This window comes from Colias eurytheme, chromosome 29 (assembly GCF_061535395.1).
Source record: "Colias eurytheme isolate Ceu_HAF_F1 chromosome 29, ilColEury1 Martin Lab GWU primary, whole genome shotgun sequence".
Classification (NCBI taxonomy): domain Eukaryota; kingdom Metazoa; phylum Arthropoda; class Insecta; order Lepidoptera; family Pieridae; genus Colias; species Colias eurytheme.
The window spans coordinates 993151-1016266 of record NC_143008.1 but is presented as its reverse complement, the minus strand read 5'-3'; the positions used below and the strand labels follow the sequence as shown (position 1 = coordinate 1016266).

The window sequence follows — 23116 nt, the reverse complement described above, 5'->3', positions numbered from 1 at the left end:
CGCGCGATAAGAAAGGAGACAATTTTTTTTGTTTGGAGAATAGGCCCACCTCAATTTCTTAGCGTATATTAATGAAATGTGTGTTAATTTGTTCCTTGAAGTCCCCAGATTAAAGTGGTGACATTACTTTTACATGATTTAACCGGAATCTTTAGAAATACGTGTGCAAACATTCACCTCATTACTACATAAAAACTAACTGATAATAAGCAATTTGTCTTGTGTGACCCATCCGAATCATTGGGTACAATATATTTAAATAAATGAATAAATAAATATTAGAAAACATCATATACATTGTCACGATTCCAAGCTCGGAAATCGGACACAACGAAGGTACCTACCGCAAACACAGAGACCCGATTTGGTTATAAATAGTATAGAAAATAGATATAAGTGGGTGTACCTCAAGTTTCTGGACCTTGATGCGATTTTAGCGATTGGAAAAACTGATTCAATATGAAATTATTAGTTAAGTAGGTAGGTATTTAGGTACGTGATATTTTATGACTAGGAGTAGGTACATAATATTAGGATAGGTATCCATTTGCACAGCTATTCTATTATTCATGTTCAATTGTAATAATAAACGACGACGATTTGACGACGCGGTTGGCGTGGTAAAGCAATTGCCTACTGAGCCGACGGTCCCGGGTTCGATCCCCGGTCAGGGCAAATAATTGTGTGACGAACTCAATTATTTGTTCTTGGGTCTGGGTGTTATTATCTATATATGTATTTATTAAATATTATATTTATCGTCGCCTAGTACCCACAACACAAGCCTTAATTGAGCTTACTGTGGGACTAGGTCGATTTGTGTAATAATGTCCTATAAATATTTATTTATTTATTTATTTAAACGCTCTTAAGTTGTAGCAATTTCATTTTAAAATAGGTAAAAAAAAACATTGTTTACATTGCAAACCAAAGAGAATACAAATACTACAAACATTGACACAGGGGGCTACGACAGGAGGAATCTGACATATTCCATCAAAGCAGCCAATAGATATAACGTTTCGTTACACGGATTTTTTTAGCTGAGTAGAAAAAAATTGTTTTATTTGATAAATGACAGGATTTAAAATTGCTATCAATCTTATTCTTCCATATAAATAAGAATAAAAACAGTTTCTAAAGTGGTTTATTGAAGGCATTTTTTTTCGCTTTTTGGTTTTATTTTCATTCTATCGATAAAAACGTTTCGTTCCAGTTTTTTTTTAATGTTGGCCATTGTTCTTGGTTTGTAGACAGCACTACTGCAGCAGGGATGCTATCAAAATAAGGCTTTTTAATTCGATTTCATGATTCCGGTTTCGTTTGTAAAACAACGAAGCTTCAAAATTCATAATATAATTTTATATTTTTACACGTTTTTTTTTTTTATTACTATACGTTACCGAATCTTGGTGGGCCCACAAAAAAAAGTCTCCTTTCTTTCCAATAAATGACATAGAAGAATAAGGAAAAACATGTTTCTTTTAAAAATTATGTAAGTAAGTAAGTAGAATAATTTTACGTTTCATGTTTCCCAAGAAAAGCTTCTGTATAACAAATGTGAATGAAAAGTCTTGAAATTAAATTTTTTTAAAGAATATAAAAAATATTTTTATGTGGCGGGGTTGGATTTTTTCTTTTTTTAATAAATAAATTAAAGTATACCTAAAGCATCTTATTTAATGCTATAAAATTTAATACCAAACGTTTTGAAATGTTCATTTTGATTTTTGAGTGTTTTTTGAAGTGAAAACTTCTTTAGCGGCGTTGGGTATAAAATCTTAAACTCGCGTCAGGACACGTGGCCTGATCGAAAAAGCGTAAGACGGATGTTTTTTTTTTAGCCCTTATATTCCATGCGTAAGACGGATACCATTCCAAAATATCAAACATGCTGAACGTTAATAATCAAGTTTTCACTTCTGCCGGCACTCCCGGAGTGCAAACCCGTCTTTTTTTATGTATAAGTCGGCAAACGAGCTTGCGCGTCACCATACGGAAAGCGATGATTGGCGCCGCACATGAACAACCACAGACTCTGGAGTATTATGGTTGCGTTGCCGGCCTTTGAGGGAGGAGTACGCTCTCTTCTTAAAGTATTGTTTGTAAGCAAATATTCAGTAGGTTCTATAACAAAATTTAATTTATTACAGCGTTAGTTTCGTCTCCATTATCAGCTGTTTTGATCAGCCACAATTTTCATCGTATGATCAAATTAAAGCGTCTTATAAAATGACTGACCGGTTGGCTTGGTTTGTAGTGGCCCTGCCTTCCAAGCCAGAGGTTCGATTCCCACCCGGGGCAAATATTTGCGTGATGAACATAGATGTAGAGAATTTGTACGCTGAAGGGGCAGTGGGATGGCCCCACATTTGTCGCCGATCGGATAACCGTTGAGGCAAATGCGTTGTAGAGTGGAGACCGCGACTCGGCAAACGTAGTGTAGAGCGCCCTGTAGCCAGGTGGAGCGACGATATACGCAGCTGGTTGCTGGTACTCAATGGCGGCGAAAAGCTGAAGATCGAGCTCTATGGCGTGCCTTAGGCTACAGGCTACAGTGGACGGAAAAAGGCTGAAGAGAGAGAGAGAGAGAGAGAGAACATAGATGTTTTCTCTGTGTCTGGGTGTTAATTATTATCTATATAAGTTATAAATACTTATATTTAAAATTATGTATGCAAGTTTATCAGCGATCTGGTTTCCATAACATAAGCGAAAGCTTAGTATGGGATCAGATAATGCCGTGTGTGAAAATTGTCCTGAATATTTATTTATTATTTATAAATCATTCTTAAAAGCAGTAAATAAAATGTTGCTACAAGATTAAGGATTATTCTAATATTTATTTACTTACTTCAAACGACAGGATCGTTCGTCATCTCCGTTGCGACAGTCGACTTTACCGTCACACTTTAACTCCAAGTCTAAACAAGTACCGTCTAAGCATTGGAACTGATCTTCACTGAAAATGAAATATAATTTATTAGCATAATATCAACTAGCTTTACGCCCGCAGCTTCGCCCGCGTGTTCTAAGAAAAACCCTCATAGTTCCCGTTCCTGTAGGATTTCCGGGACAAAACCTATCCTATGTGTTAATCCAAGTTACACTCTATATGTGTGCTAAATTTCATTGTAATCGGTTCAGTTGTATTTGCGTAAAAGAGTAACAAACACACAAATACACATCCTCACAAACTTTCGCATTTATAATATTAGTAGGAAGAGGATATTAAAAACGAGCTGTGCCCCGTGGTTTTACCCGCAGTGCTCCACTACTGTTGTAGCCTTCAGCCTTCCTCGATAAATGGGCTATCTAACACAGAAATAATTTTTAAAATCGGACCAGTAGTTCCTGAGATAAGCGCGTTCAAACAAACAAACAAACTCTTCAGCTTTATAATATTATTAAGTACCTATAGCTTTTCTAAGTTACCTATTATATAAGATTTATCCTACTAATATTGTAAATGCGAAAGTTAGTGAGGATGGATGGATGTTTGTTACTCTTTCACGCAAATACTACTGAACCGATTACAATAAGATTTGGTATGTAGGTAGCTGAAAGCCCAGAATAAGACTTAGGCTATTTTTTATCCCGAAAATCCCACAGGAACCAGAAATATGCGGGTTTTTTCTTTGAAAACACGAAGCTGCGGGCGGAAATCTATGTATTAGGTAAGTATATAAGATTTACTTAAGCATAAGCAAATATGGAAAAGTCTCACCTGCAGGCATAACTCTGTCTCTTTGTTCGTGATAAGGCATCAATGTTGTTGTGTGGATCACTGAAAATAGAAGAAAAAATATAATATTTACTATTACATAAAATTACATGGTAACAAATAACTGCTGTTATATTTTTAAGCTGAAACTTCATGCGCGTTGAGAGTAAAATTTCAAGGTCGCGTCATGGTAATACGGTCACGTCATGGAGTAAGGCGACGATTTTCACTTCTGACACGTGTGCTCGGCACACACGCTCTTTTTTGTAAACTACGCAACGGATTATGATGCGGTTTTAAAAGATAGAGTGATTCAAGTCAAGAGGAAGGTTTTAGTATATAATTTATTAGGTTTTAGACAAACAGGGCGAAGCCGCGGCCGGTAAGCTAGTAAGCTATATTCTTTATTATAATATTATAGTCGAGCCAATTTAATAGGCAACATTTGACGTCTATCAATTTTATTTTTATCTCCGAAGAGAGATAACCTGCGATCAAAGTGAATTAATCGATACGGACTTGAAACATTTGTCAATCGAACTTTAAACACATGTCAATTTTAAAATTCATCAAGCGAATCCTTGTCCCAGTAATATACTTTCTTAAGTAAATTTAAGGAGCTAAATAAGACAAGTATCTTCATAATTTAAAAAAAAAACAACGCATTTATTAATTTATGATGATTTTTATTCACAAGTAATCAATGCATTCGATTCTAGATGTCAGATTTCGATTTTAGAGTAACGTCTCTGGTATTTAAAAAGAAAAAAGGTTTATTGAAACAAAATTGTAGCGAAGACAGTTCTTTAAATCCGAAGGAACATTGACCTGGATTCACGTTAGGATTATTCGCGTCTTTTTTATTTTTAGATGTGTATATTCGTCTGCTATGCGCTCGTATTTTTAGATATCCGTTCGCTTAGCGGCTTCTAGAAATAATTATTGCACAATGTGAACCATAACCAATTTCTAATTTCTTCTCAAAAATCTGGAAAAATTTTACATTGATATACCTATTAGACCGGGAGATACTGACACAAAATTTCAAGTCATTTGTAACAGGATGGCGGTTCTACAGGGGTCTTAGTACGCAATTATGATAAAAAGAAAAATGATGGTGTGATCGCTGGTATCGGTGGTTTAGTCGCGTGGGCGTTAGCCGAACTCGTCGGAAAAATAGCGAAAGTCAAACGATTTGTAACACAAAAATTTTAGTATTTACCGATAGCCCATAAAAAAGAAGAAGGCGGTAGTGTCATGCCATACTTTTCCGGTGTGACTTACAGCCCGCCATACCGACGCGAATATGTTGATTTAAATAAAACAATTATTCAACCATTTGTACCAGGCTAACTTTTTCACAGGTAACCATCGTCGTGCAGCCATTTACGAAAATCGCCATGCCATACTTTTCGGACGATTCCAAATGGTCGCCATACCGCCGAAAATCTGCAAAAAAAATTTATTTCGCCAAACTTTTTGTACCAGTATTGCATTTGGATTTTTGGAGAGTATTTGATAAAATGTGACCATTATTATATTTGCCATACTTCTAGTAGGGGGAAAAAGTGCTGTCATACTTGAAAAATTAATTTAGTATTAATTTATATAAGTGAAGATTTCCAACACCTAGATCTTTGAAATTTTGTATTTATATTCTTTGATCCTCAAACTTCCAGGAAAAATAAGTGCCATACTGTTACAAATCGTTTGACTTTCGCTATTTTCCGACGAGTTCGACTAACGCCCACGCGACTAAGCCGCCGGTACCAGCGTTCACACCATCATTTTTCTTTTTGTCATTGCGTACTAAGAACCCTGTAGAACCGCTATCCTGTTACAAATGACTCGAAATTTTGTGTCAGTATCTCCCGGTCTATATGTCAAATGGTAAATTTAAAAATGGAATGTTACACATTGAGATATACATATTATGGAGACGACACCGCCTACATCACTTGTGTTCCGCTCAACATAAGCCATAATATATGGCTTAACTGCACGCTCATTTTTTATTTGTTTTAAAGTGAAACGCATCAAATATGCCTTCGTATGTGTTACGATATTGCACAAATAATACAAATAATACGGAAATGTGACTAACATAACTTTTCATCGGTAAGTACCTAACGCAACGGCACCAGTCTTGTACAGATTAAGGAAAAAATTGAAGTTTTTTGCAAATTTCTCGTAGGTTTTTTAACTTTATTGGATATTGTTTAGTTAAATACCTTTAGTTCAATGTTAGTTTAACGTAACCAATGTTAGAAAAAAGATTACAATGCATAAATAATGAAGTTATTTATAAATTAAAAAAACACTTTTTTGCACCAGTGTTGGACAGTGAAAAATCTAATGATGGACACCCAGTTTTGGACAACATCCAGTTATGAACACCCATTTATGGACTGTACCTAATGTCGTTTCTCCAGTTATTTACACTTGGAGAAGACTTATAGTTATCAATAGAATCTTGAAAATGATGATTAGAATACAATAAATCGGGGATGTATTTATAAAAAATAGTACTTATTAATTATTTTGCATAGTTATAATATTTAAAACAGGCAAAAATTTCTAGGCAAAAATTGGACAAATGCATCGTTAAATACGAGTTATGTCCGTTAAGAAAAACCAATATGGGTTTTTTTCTCAATAAGTCAGGGATGAAAAATATAACTAAAAAAAGTACTGCCAATCCATCCATTTTGGGACTTCTTCTTCTTCGTCATATCACTCTAGTCAGAGCAAACGTGGTCAACATGAGGTTTGGGGGGGTAGATGTTACCCGCTTCACGATGTTCCGCCTGTTTCCTGGCATTCCGCTACACTCGTGAAGTGAATCGCCAATCTGAATCCGCCAGCAGTCTTAATCTGATCGGTCCATCGATATGGATTCCAAATTGTAGCACGAGACAAAAAGTTTTTTTTAAACTGTTGTCAAGGTGGTGTGGATGAAATTTAAGCGTGTGTGCTATATGGTGGTGGAATTTAGCAGCAGACAGCGATCCAAACAGTTCATCAGAGAACTCTCTATGATAGATGCGTTACAATACGCATAAGTATGCGACTTCTTTACGCAGTGATAGAGAATGAAGCCGAGAACGAGTCGCACAGCACATAATGACCCATTGTTCTAAAATATATTCTTCACGTTTAGATAGATATTATGTTGTTGGACCCATTAGTGTAATTTTAACAAAAAATATCAATGTCCATTATAGGAACCAAAGCAAATCCAGTCATGGACAATTGTTGTACAATATTGGGACCCTTTGTTTGAAATGGTCGTGATAGGTATATTATTAATTAGAAAGAAAAGACAATACAGAAAAGCGCATGTAATTATTACCTTTAAAAAAAGTTTATTTTCGACATATGTCCATAAATGGATATATCCATAGAATTAAATCCAGTTATGGACACTGAAGAATTTTATTTAAACAACATAACCTATCATGATACTAAATCGTGTAATATTTCGTACAATTAACTACTATAAATAAAAGTAATATCAAATTTTGCTAACATTTATACAAAAATTCTTATAACCAAAATTGTGTCCTCACTTCCTTAAGGATTTCCTTAGTAAAAACGGATTTCTTCGAAACGAGTCGCAGCAACTAAACATAACGTTCTGCCATCTTCAAACATTTTGGCCGAATAAGATGAAATGTCGTATTTTGATAGCTTATGAACCAAACTTTTATTTTAAGTATTGCCAAATTATATAACGTTAATTTTGGTCTTAATATTTAAATTTAATATTTATTTTGTCCATTACTGGATGCTTGTCCACCACTGGTGCCGTTACCTTAACTAGATGATAATTTTTAAAACTTAGTTAACTAGAGCAAAAAAATGGCGCACAGATTGTGTTCGTGGTGTCTCCTCCTGCCTCCATACGTAGTAATATTATCTCAATGATGTTACATCTGTTTTTAAACGTGTCTAAAGCCTGTCTTAAATATGACAAAAATGATGTTTATTTGTTTAATCTGGAATCTTTATAATAATTTTAGTTAACTCAAATGTTTATTTTTACTGGATTATTATTGCGTGTATTAGGTAGTATTGGTCTTATAAAAAAACTAAGAAAGTAAAATAATGTAATATAATTATGTTTTTTATGTTGGTGATTCATTAATTCATTATTTTATTCATGGCAACGACAATATTTAAATAGTTAATAGGTAAATAAATATTTTCAGGCTGGAAAATAGTTATATCTTCTTGCCATAACAGAAAAAAAATGTGTGCGTGTTGTAGTTAGTGTACACACGTAAGAAGTGAAAATTCCTTATGACCTTATTTTTCAAAAAAAAAAAAATTACTAATATGCAACTTTACAGAAATACGTCGAATCACGCGTGGTAAAGATAAGAAAAAGATGGCGCGTAACGGAAAAATGTCACGCGTATCGAAAAAATGTTACACTAAATTTTTGAAGTGAAACTTCTTTATCGGGGTTGGACAAAAATTTAGTGTAACATTTTTGCGTTACGCCGTACGCGTGACATTTTTGCGTTACGCCGTACGCGTGACATTTTTGCGTTACGCCATACTCGTGACATTTTTAAGGTCATAAAGAAGTTTCAATTCTTACGTTTGTACTCTAGTACACGCATACATTTTTTTTCCAACCCCGATAAAGAAGTTTCACTTCAATTACTAAACGTGTTGTTGTCAGGTTAATGTTTGTAAGTGCCGGGAAAACCCGGCGGCAGCTATTTTCAGACGCTGTGTAAACGAGTGCTTTTAATACAGATTGAGCGATGATTTAAGGTGATGAATTAATTTTTCTAACATTTACGGCCCTTTTCAAACCTTCGTAATTTTTATATTATTAAAGTTGTCGTGATGAAAATTCTTGACAAGAAAGTTCAATAGTAACAAAATACGTCTACCGTTTTAGAAACATGATTCCATGATATTTTCTCGATAGAAAAAAAATACAAAGTTCTCATTGTTATTTTTTTATAATCTCTGGCATCTTCAAAATAACAAACGTAAAGTTAGGACTTTTTGGATATTAACTATAAAATATACAACCTATACGTCTACCGATTTAGAATTTTGAAATATGCGATGGTTTTGAAATAAACAAGAAATACTTGAAATTAGCGCGCGACCAGCCAATATAGCGAGAGCCGCCCTGTACCTTCCTACCCCGATCGCTGCACGAGTCATTCCCGCTACGGCCGTCACACGGGGAACTTGTGTCGCTCGCGCAATCGTAAAAAAGGGTGACAACACGATAAGACAAAATGAGACAAATGGGGACAATAAAGAAAATAAGAAGAAGAAACATAAAGGTTGGAGAAAAAAGAATGCTTACAATTGGAACAAATTAATGAAGAAGTTGGTTTTATTTTAAATTTGATGATAATTGTATTATAGACGATGTTTGATATGTACCCCTGTTTTAAGTACATAACGAATGTGTAAGATTTTTTTCATTTATATTTTATAGCATAGATAATCTTTTCAGAAATCCGGAATCCAGAAGGAAAATAAACCCACTGATTGTTCACAATGTGAACCCACTCCTTCGTAAGTACCTTTATTCAGTCAAAAATGTATGTTATCAACGTTCTACTGGTTTTATCGCATGATTCCATTTTTAGCAAAAAGCAACAAAGTGCAAAGAAATAAAAAATCATGGTGAACTTAGTGGAAGTATGGCGGACGTGATATGGAACAGGAGCTCATTGGAGTAGTATTATATTTAAAAAAAATACGAAAAAATGTCAAGAATTACATTTCTTAATAGGTGGTAGATAAGTATGTTGTATAAAGAATTTGATGTTGATATTTATTTCATTTATACTTACTACACCTGTGCGGGAAATTGCTTAGTACTAAAACAGGTTTATATTCATATTTACATAGTAATGTGAGTTTTAATTTCGAAAAATTTTGTGTAAGTATATTAAATTGAATTCCTGGGTGATCTGGAAACACAATTGGGCCCGGAAGATGGCGCTGCAGTCACTCCTCCTAATCACATGAACCGATTTGGATGAATATTTGTGTGCACATTTCATTGTTGTGGGTTGATTGGTTGATTCGTTTTCACATTAGCTAATATTATGTATTTTTGTTGTAGACTTAATTTAATGTTTATAATACATTATTATTGGTATAAATAAGCCAGTGTTCGTCTCACATTGCTGTACCTGCCTACCTACCCTACCAGGGCCTAACTTTGTTCTGGCTATTTTATTTTGATTATTTGTAATGAATAATTACAATTATAATAGAGTGCAAAAAATAAATACATGCGTCAATATATTTTGTGTTTTTTTTTAAACAATTTTTCTATTTAAAAAAATATCATTCCGACCGCGGCTTTGCCCGCTTGGAATTAGGTTATATCGTGAATCCTGTTTTATCCCACAGAAGTGTTCAGCTCGGATAAAAAGTATCCTATGTGTAAATCCAGGCAATTAGCTATATTTTATCAAAATTGGTAATGTAGTCTTGACGTGATTAAGTAACAACTAACAAAAAAATATACAAATTAACATCCAAAGTTTCGCATCAGTTTTACTGTATTAGTGATATCTTCCACTCTTGACTTTGACTGAGAAGAATTAGGGTTTATAACTTCTTTCAGAAATAGTACCTTTCATTTCTGGGCATGATGTAATATCTACGTCAGCATCAAATTCTATCTAAATCAATTCAGTAGTCCGCGTTATTGATTACCATTTCATTTTTTCAGAGTAACAATATTTTTTGTTATTTTAAAGATTATTTATAACCTGTATTATTTTGTAATAAAGTAAACATTACGAAATAATAATAATTATTAATAATGTCTAAGTAGTTGTTGGAAAGAAGATTATTTGTTTATAAGCAAGAAAATAAAACCAATAAATCAACAATTGAATAAATGTATAACAATACTAGCGGTCCGCCCCGGCTTCGCCCGTGGTACATATAATTACGTTTTCTCTACGTAAAAACCATCCTCGTACTTCAAGGAATATAATAAAAAAGAATTATCAAAATCGGTTCAGCCGTTCTCGAGTTATGCGCTTACCAACACATTTTGCGATTCATTTTTATATATAAGATTATAACTGTATGACGACTCCATACATGTTTGTCCCGAGTCGGCCAGCGGCAGCGCGGCGAGTTTGCAAGAATGACTTCGCGCACACCCGCGTTCGCGATAGCGAGCTATTAGACTCCGCCCGCCAAGCAGTGGATTTTTTTTTGTGTATCGTCTTAATACTTATTTTCAAGATGAAATGGATAACGAAATACACAAAGGAGAAACAAAGTAACTATTAAATTTTCATAAATCTAAATAATAATATCTATACTAATATTATAAAGCTGAAGATTGGTTTGAACGCGTAAATATCAGGAACTAGGTACTGGTCAGATTTGAAAAATTCTTTCGGTGTTTGATAGCCCATTTATCGAGGAAGGCTATAGGCTATAATATATCATCACGCTAAGACCAACAGGAGCGGAGCAGTAAAATAAGAATGTTTTTGGTTAGTATGAATTTCTATGGACTCTGAAATTTTATCGCGGACTTGAAAAGCTAGTCTGCCCCCCTAGTCAAGTGGCTTTCTGTTAGCGTAGCGTTCAATAGAATAGACTACGAATGTATGAGATTGACGTAGGCTGTAGATAAACGTATCTACAGGTTACGTCAATCTCATACATTCGTTGTCTATTCTATTGAACGCTACGCTAACAGAAAGCCACTTGACTAGGGGGGCTGACCCGTAATAATAAAAAGTTAAAATACTTTTCATTAGTTTCTCTATAGCCTTTATTTAAATTTTAAATTATTGACAAAAACTACGGTTTCAATATTCACATACTTTTTTCTAACGATTTTGTAACATCTTACGTAAAGGATCATCGATTACCTTTAATAAAAGCATAGTGAGGGCTTTGAACTTGTAAAATGGATTATATTTAGATGTGCATCATCCAAAATACACTATGACGTATGTACCTACGACAGACTGTTCAAAGCCCACACATTGCTCGAAGATGATTTCCTACTATTTACAACTAGCTGTTCGTCTCTGGTACTACATATATCAGTCAGAGTATCCAAAGGTGAAAGAATTTTTGAAATTGGTTCTGGGGCCGTATTATGAGTTGTTGTCTGGACACTTGTTTACGCTGTGAATTGAACTGACTGGCAAATTCGTATTATGGTGGCAATAACCAGCTATGGTTAATTATGGTGTTATACAAATGTGCTAGGCGTAAACTGACTGGGATTAAGAGGTCATAATACGGCACCAGATACTCAGTTAACCCTAGAAAGATAGTCTGCGTCAAAATGACTCCTGCGTTTTCGAAATATAGCTGTATCTTTTTAAATGTCGCGAATCCATAACTGTGCTTATAGGACATTTCATAAGTCACTGAGAGATAACCTATGGTATAGGTGTCAATAAAGTTAGTGTAACCGATTTTGAAATATAACGACTACGTGAGTCAAAATTACGCATGATTATCTTTACCGTGACTTTTAAGATTTTGACTTCTATGGTAGTTTGAATATTTTTTGGCTTATTATTACTGTATATTGTGACTTATGTTAAAAATTTATTTTTATACATATTGAAGCAAATATAGAAAACATTTGGGGATAGAAAATTGGAAGAATATTGTATACTAGCCGCTCTTATGCAAAGCGATGAGGGTCCCTGTAAAGAAACCGATAGTGAAGTAGGAGGACCACGAAATTGAAGATGAGTAAAGTGACACAGAAGAAGCTTTTCCCGATGAGTTACAAAGCAAAAATGATATATTACATTCAAGCAAAAGGCAGAGTAGATGTATTAGACCGAATGTGTTCCCTGATGTTCAATAGTAGCAAGACAATGAGATGGCCAATGGCTTTATTTTATGGAATCAATAAAATTGCCTGTATATTGCATATTAAATTTATAGCCACAATGTTAACAACAAAGCACAAAAACATCTGAGTCAATAAAACATGAAATATAGAAGCATGGAACTATCTTCTTTGTTTATGCGTGGGTGTTTAGAATCACCAGCTTTGATAAGATATTTGCGTGATAATATCTCCAATTTGTTACCAAATGAAGTATCTGGTACATCGTAAGAAAGTACTGAGGAGGCCTTCGGAAAAAAAAACGTATTTACTATACTTTTTGTCCTTCTGAAATATGACGAAAGGCAAATTCCTCCTGCAAAAAATGTAACATAGTTATATGTCGTGAGCATACGTTGATATGTGCTAAACTTGTTTCTCACTATTTTTTTATATAACTATATGTACAAAATATATATAACATATAAAAAAGTCTGATAATTGTGGTCAAAAATAAGTTTTTATTAGAAATAATACGAGTTACAAGAATTGTAGATTTAAAGCAGACGTATAATGTTTTCGTTTCTTTCATATGTATAAAAATAATTACAAATAAATTATTTGTAGTGTGAATTATTCTAATATAACTGTAAATATATAATAACTTACAATTTATAGAAAAAAAATAATATACCTCGACTTAGAGCTAACTAAGAAACATGCGTAAATTTGACGCATGACTATCTTTCCCGTACTACTCAATATGATTATCTTTCTAGGGTTAAGCGTGTTGAAACTCTTCAGATTTATATTATTTCTATAAATTTTTTGTTACCTGTCCCGGCAATATTATTCTGCCTGACTCTTACTACTTACACAGATGTCGTTCGATTTTCAGAACTACCCGATAGATATGAACACAAAATTTCATGGATTCGGTCAAGCCATTTCGGAGGAGTTTAACTTCAAACACCGATAAGAGAATGCTATAAATCAGTATTGCTTATTATGTTTAGAATGGTTTATCAGTAAATACAAATCTTAAAATTACTTGTATAAGTATGTCATTATTATTATAAATATGTAATCGTAATTGAAAACAGTTAACAAATGTGCAGTTCTAACAAAACGAAATACATAATATTATCATGTTATTCTATGTCGTCGTTACTAGGTTATGTTGTTGAATTTTGTACAACTGTCAAATGTTGCCTATTAAAATGGCTCTACTATAAATTCGTTCATTTATTCAAATTATTATCGTTCGATGTAAATATCCTGTCTACAGGATAAACACACATCAACAAAGTCTAGGGATATTTGGTATTGCGTCAAATATCTCAAAATCTATATGGAGAATTTTGTGATATTGTAAATCGAAGAATTATAGCTCATTTTAAGGTTTTAAAAAAAAAATTTCTTTATAAAAATGTTAATTTTTCTCACCAAGGTGGAAACTTGTATAATAATTCTTGTCAGAAAACTATTAAATTTTGACTAAAATTGGCCATTTTTTTTCCAAAAATTCAATAATTCATAATCAGTGTTTTCAGCATTTACATTATTCGAAAATAAATCAATAAATCTGTTAATTGTACGTAGAACAACGCTATGCTTCACCATCGATAAATGAATCTTACGACCTGTGACTCGGGAGAATGACCCCGCGTTTCGAGACATCAATTGCCTGTTTCATAACGTTTATATTTGCAAATAAACATATTATTGTTTCATCACTACATCTCTACCAATAAAATTAGTGTCCGTTTGTAATCCATACTAATATTATAAATGCGAAAGTAACTCTGTCTGTCTGTCTGTTACTCAATCACGCCTAAACTACTGAACCAATTTGTATGAAATTTGGTATGGAGATATTTTGATAACCGAGAAAGGACATAGGCTACCTTTTATTGCGAAATATGTACCACGGGCGAAGCCGGGGCGGACCTCTAGTATCTAATATATACCTAAATCGACCTTAACAGGGTGATAATATAGAATGAGACCAATTTTATAATAAACTAGCTTTCCGTCCGCGGCTTCGCCCACTTTGTCTAAAACATAATAAATTATATACTAAAACCTTCCTCTTGAATCACTCTATCTATTAAAAAAAACCGCATCAAAATTCGTTTTGTAGTTTTAAAGATTTAAGCATACATAGGGACATAGGGACAGAGAAAGCGACTTTGTTTTATACTATGTAGTGATTTAGTCTATTTAAAATAGATTTGCTGGAAAAATCCTGGACAGGATTTTGAATTAATTATTAAAATATATTTTGTTAATGAATGCAGTTTATCAAGATAATAAAAAAATATAAAATATAGGTACGGTACATAAAATAGTAATTTTTACAAATTATGTCTCTCTATCTGTTTGTTTGTTCCGGCTAATCTCTTGAACGGCTGGACCAATTTTGGCGGAACTTTCACTGACAGATAGGCGATGTTATAAGGAATAGCGGACGGTCAGAGGTCAGACAGCGACAGCGGTAAGCTATTTTTACTAACTAACTATGTAAGTATGAAATAAAAGTTTATTTTTCCCAACGCAATAATTTTTGCTCATTCATATTCTTTCTTAAATGCGTTTTTCTATTCAAATTACTGTTAGTGTTAGTCTGGAAGAGATCGCTGCCTAGCGACAAGGCCGCCATTTGTACATACTTGCATCTGTTTGTATTTTTCTGTGATTTATGTGAATCTTGTGTGTGCAATAAATTATTATCTATCTATCTATCTATGTAGCGATTGTACTTCTAATGCTCTAAGACTAAATAAGTATTTTACTATGTACATATTTGTAATCTTTTTAGAGCCGATTTTTCAATCCTTGGATAAAACTTACCCGTCTAATAAAGTATTACACGATAATATTAAAATGTCACGTAAACTGTCAAATACAGGCAATTAGAATACGTTTTTAAAATGGTAGTTTTATACATTATTCGACGAACAAGTTTTAACCACTAACCAAGCATTGAAAAATCGGCATTAAAGAATAAGGTACAAAAGAATGAAATTATAATGACGTCACGAATAAAGAACGATGGTCTATGGAACTAATATATTTATTCAAGAAGCTTATATCTAATACACTGGAGATTGCACTATGAACATTAACTTGTAACAAGAAAATATGACGTTGAATGACGCCTGTATGTTTTTTATCCCTTTCACACCTAACTTGGCAAGTTGGTGGTCGTTAACATACGATGTGGGCAATGACTAGGTACGTATACATATTATATTATATATTGTCACCACATTGTCACATTAACTTCTGCACTCTCACATTTTTAGGGTTCCGTACCGAAAAGGTACAACGGGACCCTGTTACTGGGGTTACGTCGTCTGTCCGTCAGTCTGTCTCTAGGCTGTATCTCATAAAAACCGTGATAGCTAGAAATTTTCATAAATGATTTGTTTCCGTTGCCGCTATAACAACAATAAAAAAATTAAGGATCCCCCATTGTACGGAACCCTTCGTGCGCGAGTCCGACTCGCACTTGGGCGGTTTTTTTTTACAAATAAGTTAGTGTATAAAAAAATCATATTTACCTGTACCAAGACTGGTGTAACAACCCGGCACTGGCTGTATGTATGACAGTCGAAACAACTGAAAACAGAAATATATTATTAAAATGTATTTTTCCATATTAGTTTAGATATAATTGTGCTCTTCTTACGTCGAAGGAAATTCCCATGGGGATACCATAATCACTCCGTTGCGATTAACAGTTCATGAATAACGGAAAACAATGATAATTTTGTTAACTAGCCAAGGCATTTATTTAATTAATTGCCTGGCGCTTTTCAAGAGCTGATTACCTGCACATGACACCCCACGCTTTTTTCACAATTTTATACTTTGTATTGGTTAATGTTTGTTTCCTAGATTAAGAATTATTTTTTATAGTCCGGGATACATCGCCCATTTTTGCAAGTGATTACTATCAAGCTAATTTTCCGTGAGTAGCTTTATTTTGATGAGACGCCCAATAATTTCATGTACGAAACTCTCGATTGTGGTAGCTTACAGAGGTAACAAGGATAAAAATTTTCGATTTGACGGTTCTCAAATATTTATTACGCAATTTGTAGGACAATATGTCTGTTGAATTATATAAGTATTAAATAAGTGAAAATAAAAAAATCAGCTGGTTAATAATCATTTATGATGACTTCATTATCGATACACATTGGAAAGGGGGACTCTTTGATCAAACCATAGATTTTGTAGGACAAATATTTTTTCGAATAATTTAGATAATTATCTTGAGATTGAACAAAAAAAAAACATTCAGTTAGTAATTAATATTTGAGAACCATCAAATCAAAATATTTTATCCTTGTTTCCTCTGGTAGCTACCACAATCGAGAGATTCATCTCATCAAAATAAAGCTACTCACGAAAAATTAGCTTGATAGTAATCACTTGCAAAAATGGGCGATGGATCCCGGACTATTACTTTTTAGTTTGATCTATCTCGAAAGCGTGTGTTTTTTATAGTTTTTCAAACTAAGTATATATTTTATTCGCCGTGAATTTTAATTTAATAGATAGGTAAGGTTTAGATTTAAAGGTTTAGAAATAAAGGTTTATTTTATAACACTTATAGAGAAAAATACAATAACTTAATGATCTAAGTACAATACTAAAGTTTATCAAAGGATAATGGAGAAGTAGGTACCTACTTTATTTAAACCAACTCCTAAAGGTTAGGAGTAACAATTTTTGTCGTAGATTTTTTTCCACAGATGAAACCGCGGGATACATCTAATATTACCTATATTATAAATTTTAATTGGCACTAATTTAAAGCTAAATGATGATATCATTACTTAAGTTTGTTATTTAACAAGGAAAACGCTAGGAATTATTATAAATAATCCTATTTTAATTATACTGATAAATCACCAGTAAACAATATTTTGACGAAACTGTAGGTACTATTTATAGCCAACGGCGATATTCCAATTAAATATATATTACTAGATTTCTGCCCGCGGCTTCGCCCGCGTTTTTACAAAAAAAACCGTACCTTTCCTGTTGGATTTCCGCGATAAAAAGTAGCCCATGTCTTATTCTGGGTCTTCAGCTACCTACATACCAAATTTCATTGTAATCGGTAGTATTGGTAAAGAGTAAGAAACATCCATCCTCACAAACTTTAAAGCTTTTCTGTTTAGCCAAAGCAAATATTATAAACTAGCTGCGCTCCGCGGTTTCACCCGCGTGGCTCCGCTCCTGTTGGTCTTAGCGTGATGATATAATATTATAGCCTATGGCCTTCCTCGATGAATGTGCTATCTAACACTGAAAGAATTTTTCAAATCGGACCAGTAGTTCCTGAGATTAGCGCGTTCAAACAAACAAACTCTTCAGCTTTATAATACATACTAGCAGTCCGCCCCGGCTTCGCCCGTGGTACATATTTACGTTTTCTCTACGTAAGAACCATCCTCGTACTTCAAGGAATATAATAAAAAAAGAATTAACGAAATCGGTTCAGCCGTTCTCAAGTTATGCGCTTACCAACACATTTTGCGATTCATTTTTATATATAAGATTAGCATAGATTATAATACATTTTTATATAACCATATTCTACGCAGTAAATTATCAACATTTAAAATTTAAATAATAACCATTGTGTAGTCAATTTGTTTCTTAGTGATTAATATTTTATTTCCCTAAGCTCGTCAATCAACTATTTATTCACGCTCGTTAAAGCTTTATTTTGTGAGGTCAACAGGAAAAAACATAATATTTAGGCACCAAACATAGATAGAAATATAATTTACATAGCGTTGACAATACCACAGACTAATAATAATATACTACGTATACAACAATACATAGTTTATTTTTAAATCTATATCTATACTAATATTATAAAGAGGAAAGGTTTGTATGTATGTATGTATGTATGTATGTATGTATGGTTTTCACGCATAAACTACTGCACCGATTTTGATGAAATTTGGCACAGATAATCTTTAGACCCTGAGGAAGTACATAGGCTACCTTTTATTGCGAAATATATACCGCGGGCGAAGCCGGGGCGGACCGCTAGTAGGTATATAAAAATGAAACCCGTTTTCCTTGGTCACGGCATCACGCGTGAACGGGTGGACCGAATTCGATAATTCTTTTTCGAATGTTTTATAATATAGATTTACTAAAACCTTCGTCGAGCATAACTGGATCATTTGAAAAAAATTGAATCAAAATCCCTTGCGTAATTTTAAAGATTTAAGCATACGGCGGGAAAGGCCCTGTTTTATACTATGTAGTAATTTTTCAATTGTATCTAGTAAAAGGAAGCATTTTCCTATTTATTTTAACGCAGATGACGCACAAGTCTTATTAGAATTAGATAATATATAATAATAATTAGCTTTACTTACCCAAACAGATAAAGAATTTAGAAGATATCATATCGATAGATTTTAGAACTATATAATATTATAAATTATTTTAATAAACACAAACACTTATACCGACGACATTTATTGTGTGATCTTTATTTTATGGTCTTTAAACTTTTCTCGACGATGTTCCCGGCGTGTATTTAATTTAGCAGAGCGCGGTACATGCTCAGAACGACGCTGAGCGAACACTGCACATCACCACCACATCACAGAGCAAGTAATATAGTGCACATAGTTGTCTGTTGTATTATGAATTGTTCATGCTAGTATAAAATCAACACATGTGTATGTGTGTGTTAGTATATTGCATTTAGATATACGCATGTGTGACAATCGCTCAAAACGCTACAATTCTTGCATGTGTGAAGATTTTCCGACTCTTGAACACAACCAAATACTCGCGCATCGTATGAAGTATGAACATAAAGGTGAATTACCTATGTGTGTTTTGGTTATTTTTTTACATGTGTGCTTAAAAATTGTTACATGTGTGAATATTGTTCTTGTAAAGTAATATACGCATGTGTGCTGATTTCCCGGTTTTTAAGCAAAACCAAAAATGTTTTTTACGGTGTATTTAAATCAAAATAACATTCTTACGTGATGGTTTAGTGTAAACAAAAACTCGTACCTATCAGTCTTTTTCAGTATTAGATCATTGCATAGAACGCACTAAGAACAACGAAAGAACGCTCTACGCGTGTTTACCCATAAATAATTTGACATAAACTCGAACTCAAACATTTATTTATTCAATTGGACTTCTTCTAGAAGCACTTTGAACCGTCTTTACATATTTTTAACATTTAACATTCGGAAAGCAGTAGGTATCTACGGAGAAGAACTGGCAAGAAACTCCATATTTGCTCTTTTAAATCATGTCAGTTTTACAATTTAATCTACACTAATATTATAAAGAGGAAAACTTTGTTTGTTTGTTTGTTTGTTTGTTTGATTGTAATGAATAGGCTCATAAACTACTGGACCGATTTTAAATATTCTTTCACCATTCGAAAGCTACATTATCCACGAGTAACATAGGCTAGGTTTTATCCCGGAAATCCCACGGGAACGGGAACTATGCGGGTTTTTCTTTGAAAACGCGGGCGAAGCCGCAGGCGGAAAGCTAGTTTTACAATATACATATTATGTAACATCATCTACTTTATAAAAATAAGTTGGGTTTTCCTTCCTGACGCTATGCCTAACTCCAGAACGCACGAAACGATTTCCACGGTTTTGCATTCGTTGGAAAGGTCTCGGGCTCCGTGAGGTTTATAGCAAAGAAAAGGTGTCTCTGGTGGCGAAACGGAGTTCGCCGGGTTTGCTAGATACATACAAAACTCAATATGCATGTGTGCTTTGAAATTTGTGCATGTGTGAATACAATTCGCAAATCAGATTACCTGACTCAGGAGCAAAACCAAAAATAGAGTAACAAATACACCGTTACACGCGCATTGTATGTAGGTAAATGTCGCCGTCGTCTGGTTGAATCTGCTATTTGATTGAATGACTAGCGCGTTCATTAAATGACGACAGAATTTACTTTTCCCAACGCGAACGTCCACTGGTTGCGGGCCGACGGAGCCGCGGGGCTCATATTTCAGTGTAATTTAAAAAAGAGCGTGTGAGCCGAGCACACGTGTCAGAAGTAAATCTTCTTTGGTAAAATTCAAAGATATCAAAATCGTCGCCTTACTCTATGACGTGACGGTATTACGTGACCTTGAAATTTGACTCTCAAAACGATTAAAGAAGTTTCACTTCAGAAAATGAGGTTTCACCAAATAGCAGATTCAACCAGATAGATGACTGCAACATAAGCACACATGTATACCTAATACGCGTGTGTGTGTTTCTACAAAATATTTTTATAAGCATGTGTGCTTAAAAATGTTTGCATGTGTGAACCCAGTTGGAAATTATGGAATTTAATCACTACCAAAATAGGATTCGTTAAGAATATTGAACTTTTGAGATTGGAGATATTTTTATTGATGTTGATAATATATATTATGTACACTACAAATAGAATTAGGTCCTGAATTTTTTTAAGGAATCGAAGAAATTCAATCACGAGGCGGGATTCGGACCAGCGTTTTTCACCTTGCCTTTTGCCTTGATTATTTTTCTATAGGTACTTTAAATGTTTCTCGTTAATTATAAAGCATTTGAATGAAATAAAACTAAATACCAGTTTTAGGTCTATAAAATAATGAAGTAAGTTCAATATGATGGAAAATTTAATCCTGTTTTCAACAAATTTTGAACCGTTCGCGTTCTCAAAAACAAAGGACTTTTCAATTTATCTGTGCATGTTGATAACATCACCACTGGTCGAACGGTGAAGGAAAACATCGTGAGGAAACCGATATGTCGAATAATAAAAAAGTTCGATGACATCCACCAACCCGCACTTGGCCAGCGTGGTGGATTATGACCTCTACACTTAAAGGAGGCTCGTGTCCCAGAAGTGGGAATGTACAGAATGGGCTGATGATGATGATGATGCATACCTATAGTCAGTTTGTAGAATAAAATGGAAAATTTTACAGAAATTATTATGTAAGTAGACTGGTTTCAAAATAACGACTCAGAGTCAGTAGGGAATACAGACATTAGGTGTCGCTGAAAATATTAGGTGTCGCTGAAAATATTAGGTGTCGCTGAAAATATTAGGTGTCGCTGAAAATCAGCTCTGCAATGAAAGCCTATGCTTTTCAGTTTTCATTGTAAAATGCTGAGCGGCAATCCTTTTAGCATGTAGGTTGTTAGATTAAGTAGATTGTAAGTACATAAATTGTTAATTTTAATACTGCCTACCTGCTAATAAAGAGTGTATTATTATTTATTATTACTACCTATTGATATAAAACTGTGCCAAAAATTTGATGAATAATAAAGTTTCATTCATGTTTCGAACTGTCTGATTAATAATATGTAGTAACTAGCTTCCGCCCACGACTTTGTACGTGCATCCCCGTTTTTCCCCGTTCCCGCAAGAATTTCGGGAAATCCTTTCTTAGCGGATGCCTACGTCCTAACATCTACCTGCATGCCAAATTTCAGCCCGATACGTCCAGTGGTTTGGGCTGTGCGTTGATAGATCACTATATCAGTCACCTTTGAGTTTTATACAGGTATATATAGATTTGAGGATTTTACGCAGTAGGTACAAACATACAATGTAGAAATTTTTGATGGGCCCTGGAGGGTAAGTACTCGAAATACTGGAGATAGCAAATGTTACTGCAAGGAAACATTCCTTTATTTTTAAAAAGAAATACATAACTATAATGTTTCCTTTCAGCTACTTTCAAATATTTTCGAAAATTCACTTGCTTCGGGAATCGAACTGACAAAAAAACTTTGAAAGGGAATTTTTTTTATTGTTATTTATTTAGTCTTCAATAATAGATAATTTCCACACTGTAAGTATAATCACAGTAACATCCAACTAAGAAAATGATTGACTCTGATTTCGCAATATTTTGTGACGTCATGTGATGCAAAATAATTAAGAATTTAAATTTTAAAATTATAAACGACATGTACATGATTTTTATAGTGTTGTATGGTACCTAGAAAAAGAGATACATTAATTGTAGTTAAAACAGTTGAAAAAATGGTTAAACATGTTTTTTAATCCTAAAAACCAGACCAAAACAACCAAAAATCCTCAATATAAACACGCATTCAATACGCCGGTTTGAATGAAGATCTTTTATTGTTGATGCAATCGCCCGAAACAATCCTTAGTGATGCGTTTTTATTTATAACTTGTTAAGCGTCGAGACTTGCGTCAAGATGAATGTTCTCATTCTGAACAAAATTAATACACAATTGAAATACAGTTGAATTAGGGACAGAGAAAGCGACTTTGTTTTATACTATGTAGTGATTTCAAAATCGTTGCTCTAGCTTTATTTATTTTTTTAAGTCTCGAGTCTTTCTGAAAAAAATCGTTCTGAGTCTCTGAAAAATATGAGCAATTATAGTTCAATGCTGTTCTGATGTTTATTTTTTCGCTAACAAAAATTCTTATAAATTGTTATAATGTGTGTGACTTATATACTTTGTCTTTCAATCCTAACTATGTAGTATGGTAATAAATAAAACAAAACA

The 23116-nt window shown here is 33.7% G+C and overlaps 1 protein-coding gene and 1 long non-coding RNA gene across 2 annotated transcripts in view; one reads left to right on the top strand and one right to left on the bottom strand.

Annotated features, from left to right (window-relative positions):
- Nucleotides 1-19196, bottom strand: part of LOC149896011 (uncharacterized) — a 28787-nt gene extending 9591 nt beyond the window's left edge. Inside the window, exons 1-4 of the mRNA XM_090118194.1 lie at nucleotides 18965-19196; nucleotides 16112-16169; nucleotides 3728-3787; nucleotides 2855-2962 (exon numbers count right to left, since the gene is read on the bottom strand). Of these exons, the coding sequence (XP_089974320.1) occupies nucleotides 2855-2962; nucleotides 3728-3787; nucleotides 16112-16169; nucleotides 18965-18995 (257 nt within the window). The 5' untranslated portion in view covers nucleotides 18996-19196. The remainder of the gene's footprint in view (nucleotides 1-2854; nucleotides 2963-3727; nucleotides 3788-16111; nucleotides 16170-18964) is intronic.
- Nucleotides 8753-10154, top strand: LOC149896012 (uncharacterized). The gene is made up of 3 exons (XR_016458395.1): nucleotides 8753-9085; nucleotides 9216-9277; nucleotides 9352-10154. It is a non-coding gene; the product is annotated as an uncharacterized LOC149896012 (long non-coding RNA).
- Nucleotides 19197-23116: the final 3920 nt, after the last annotated feature.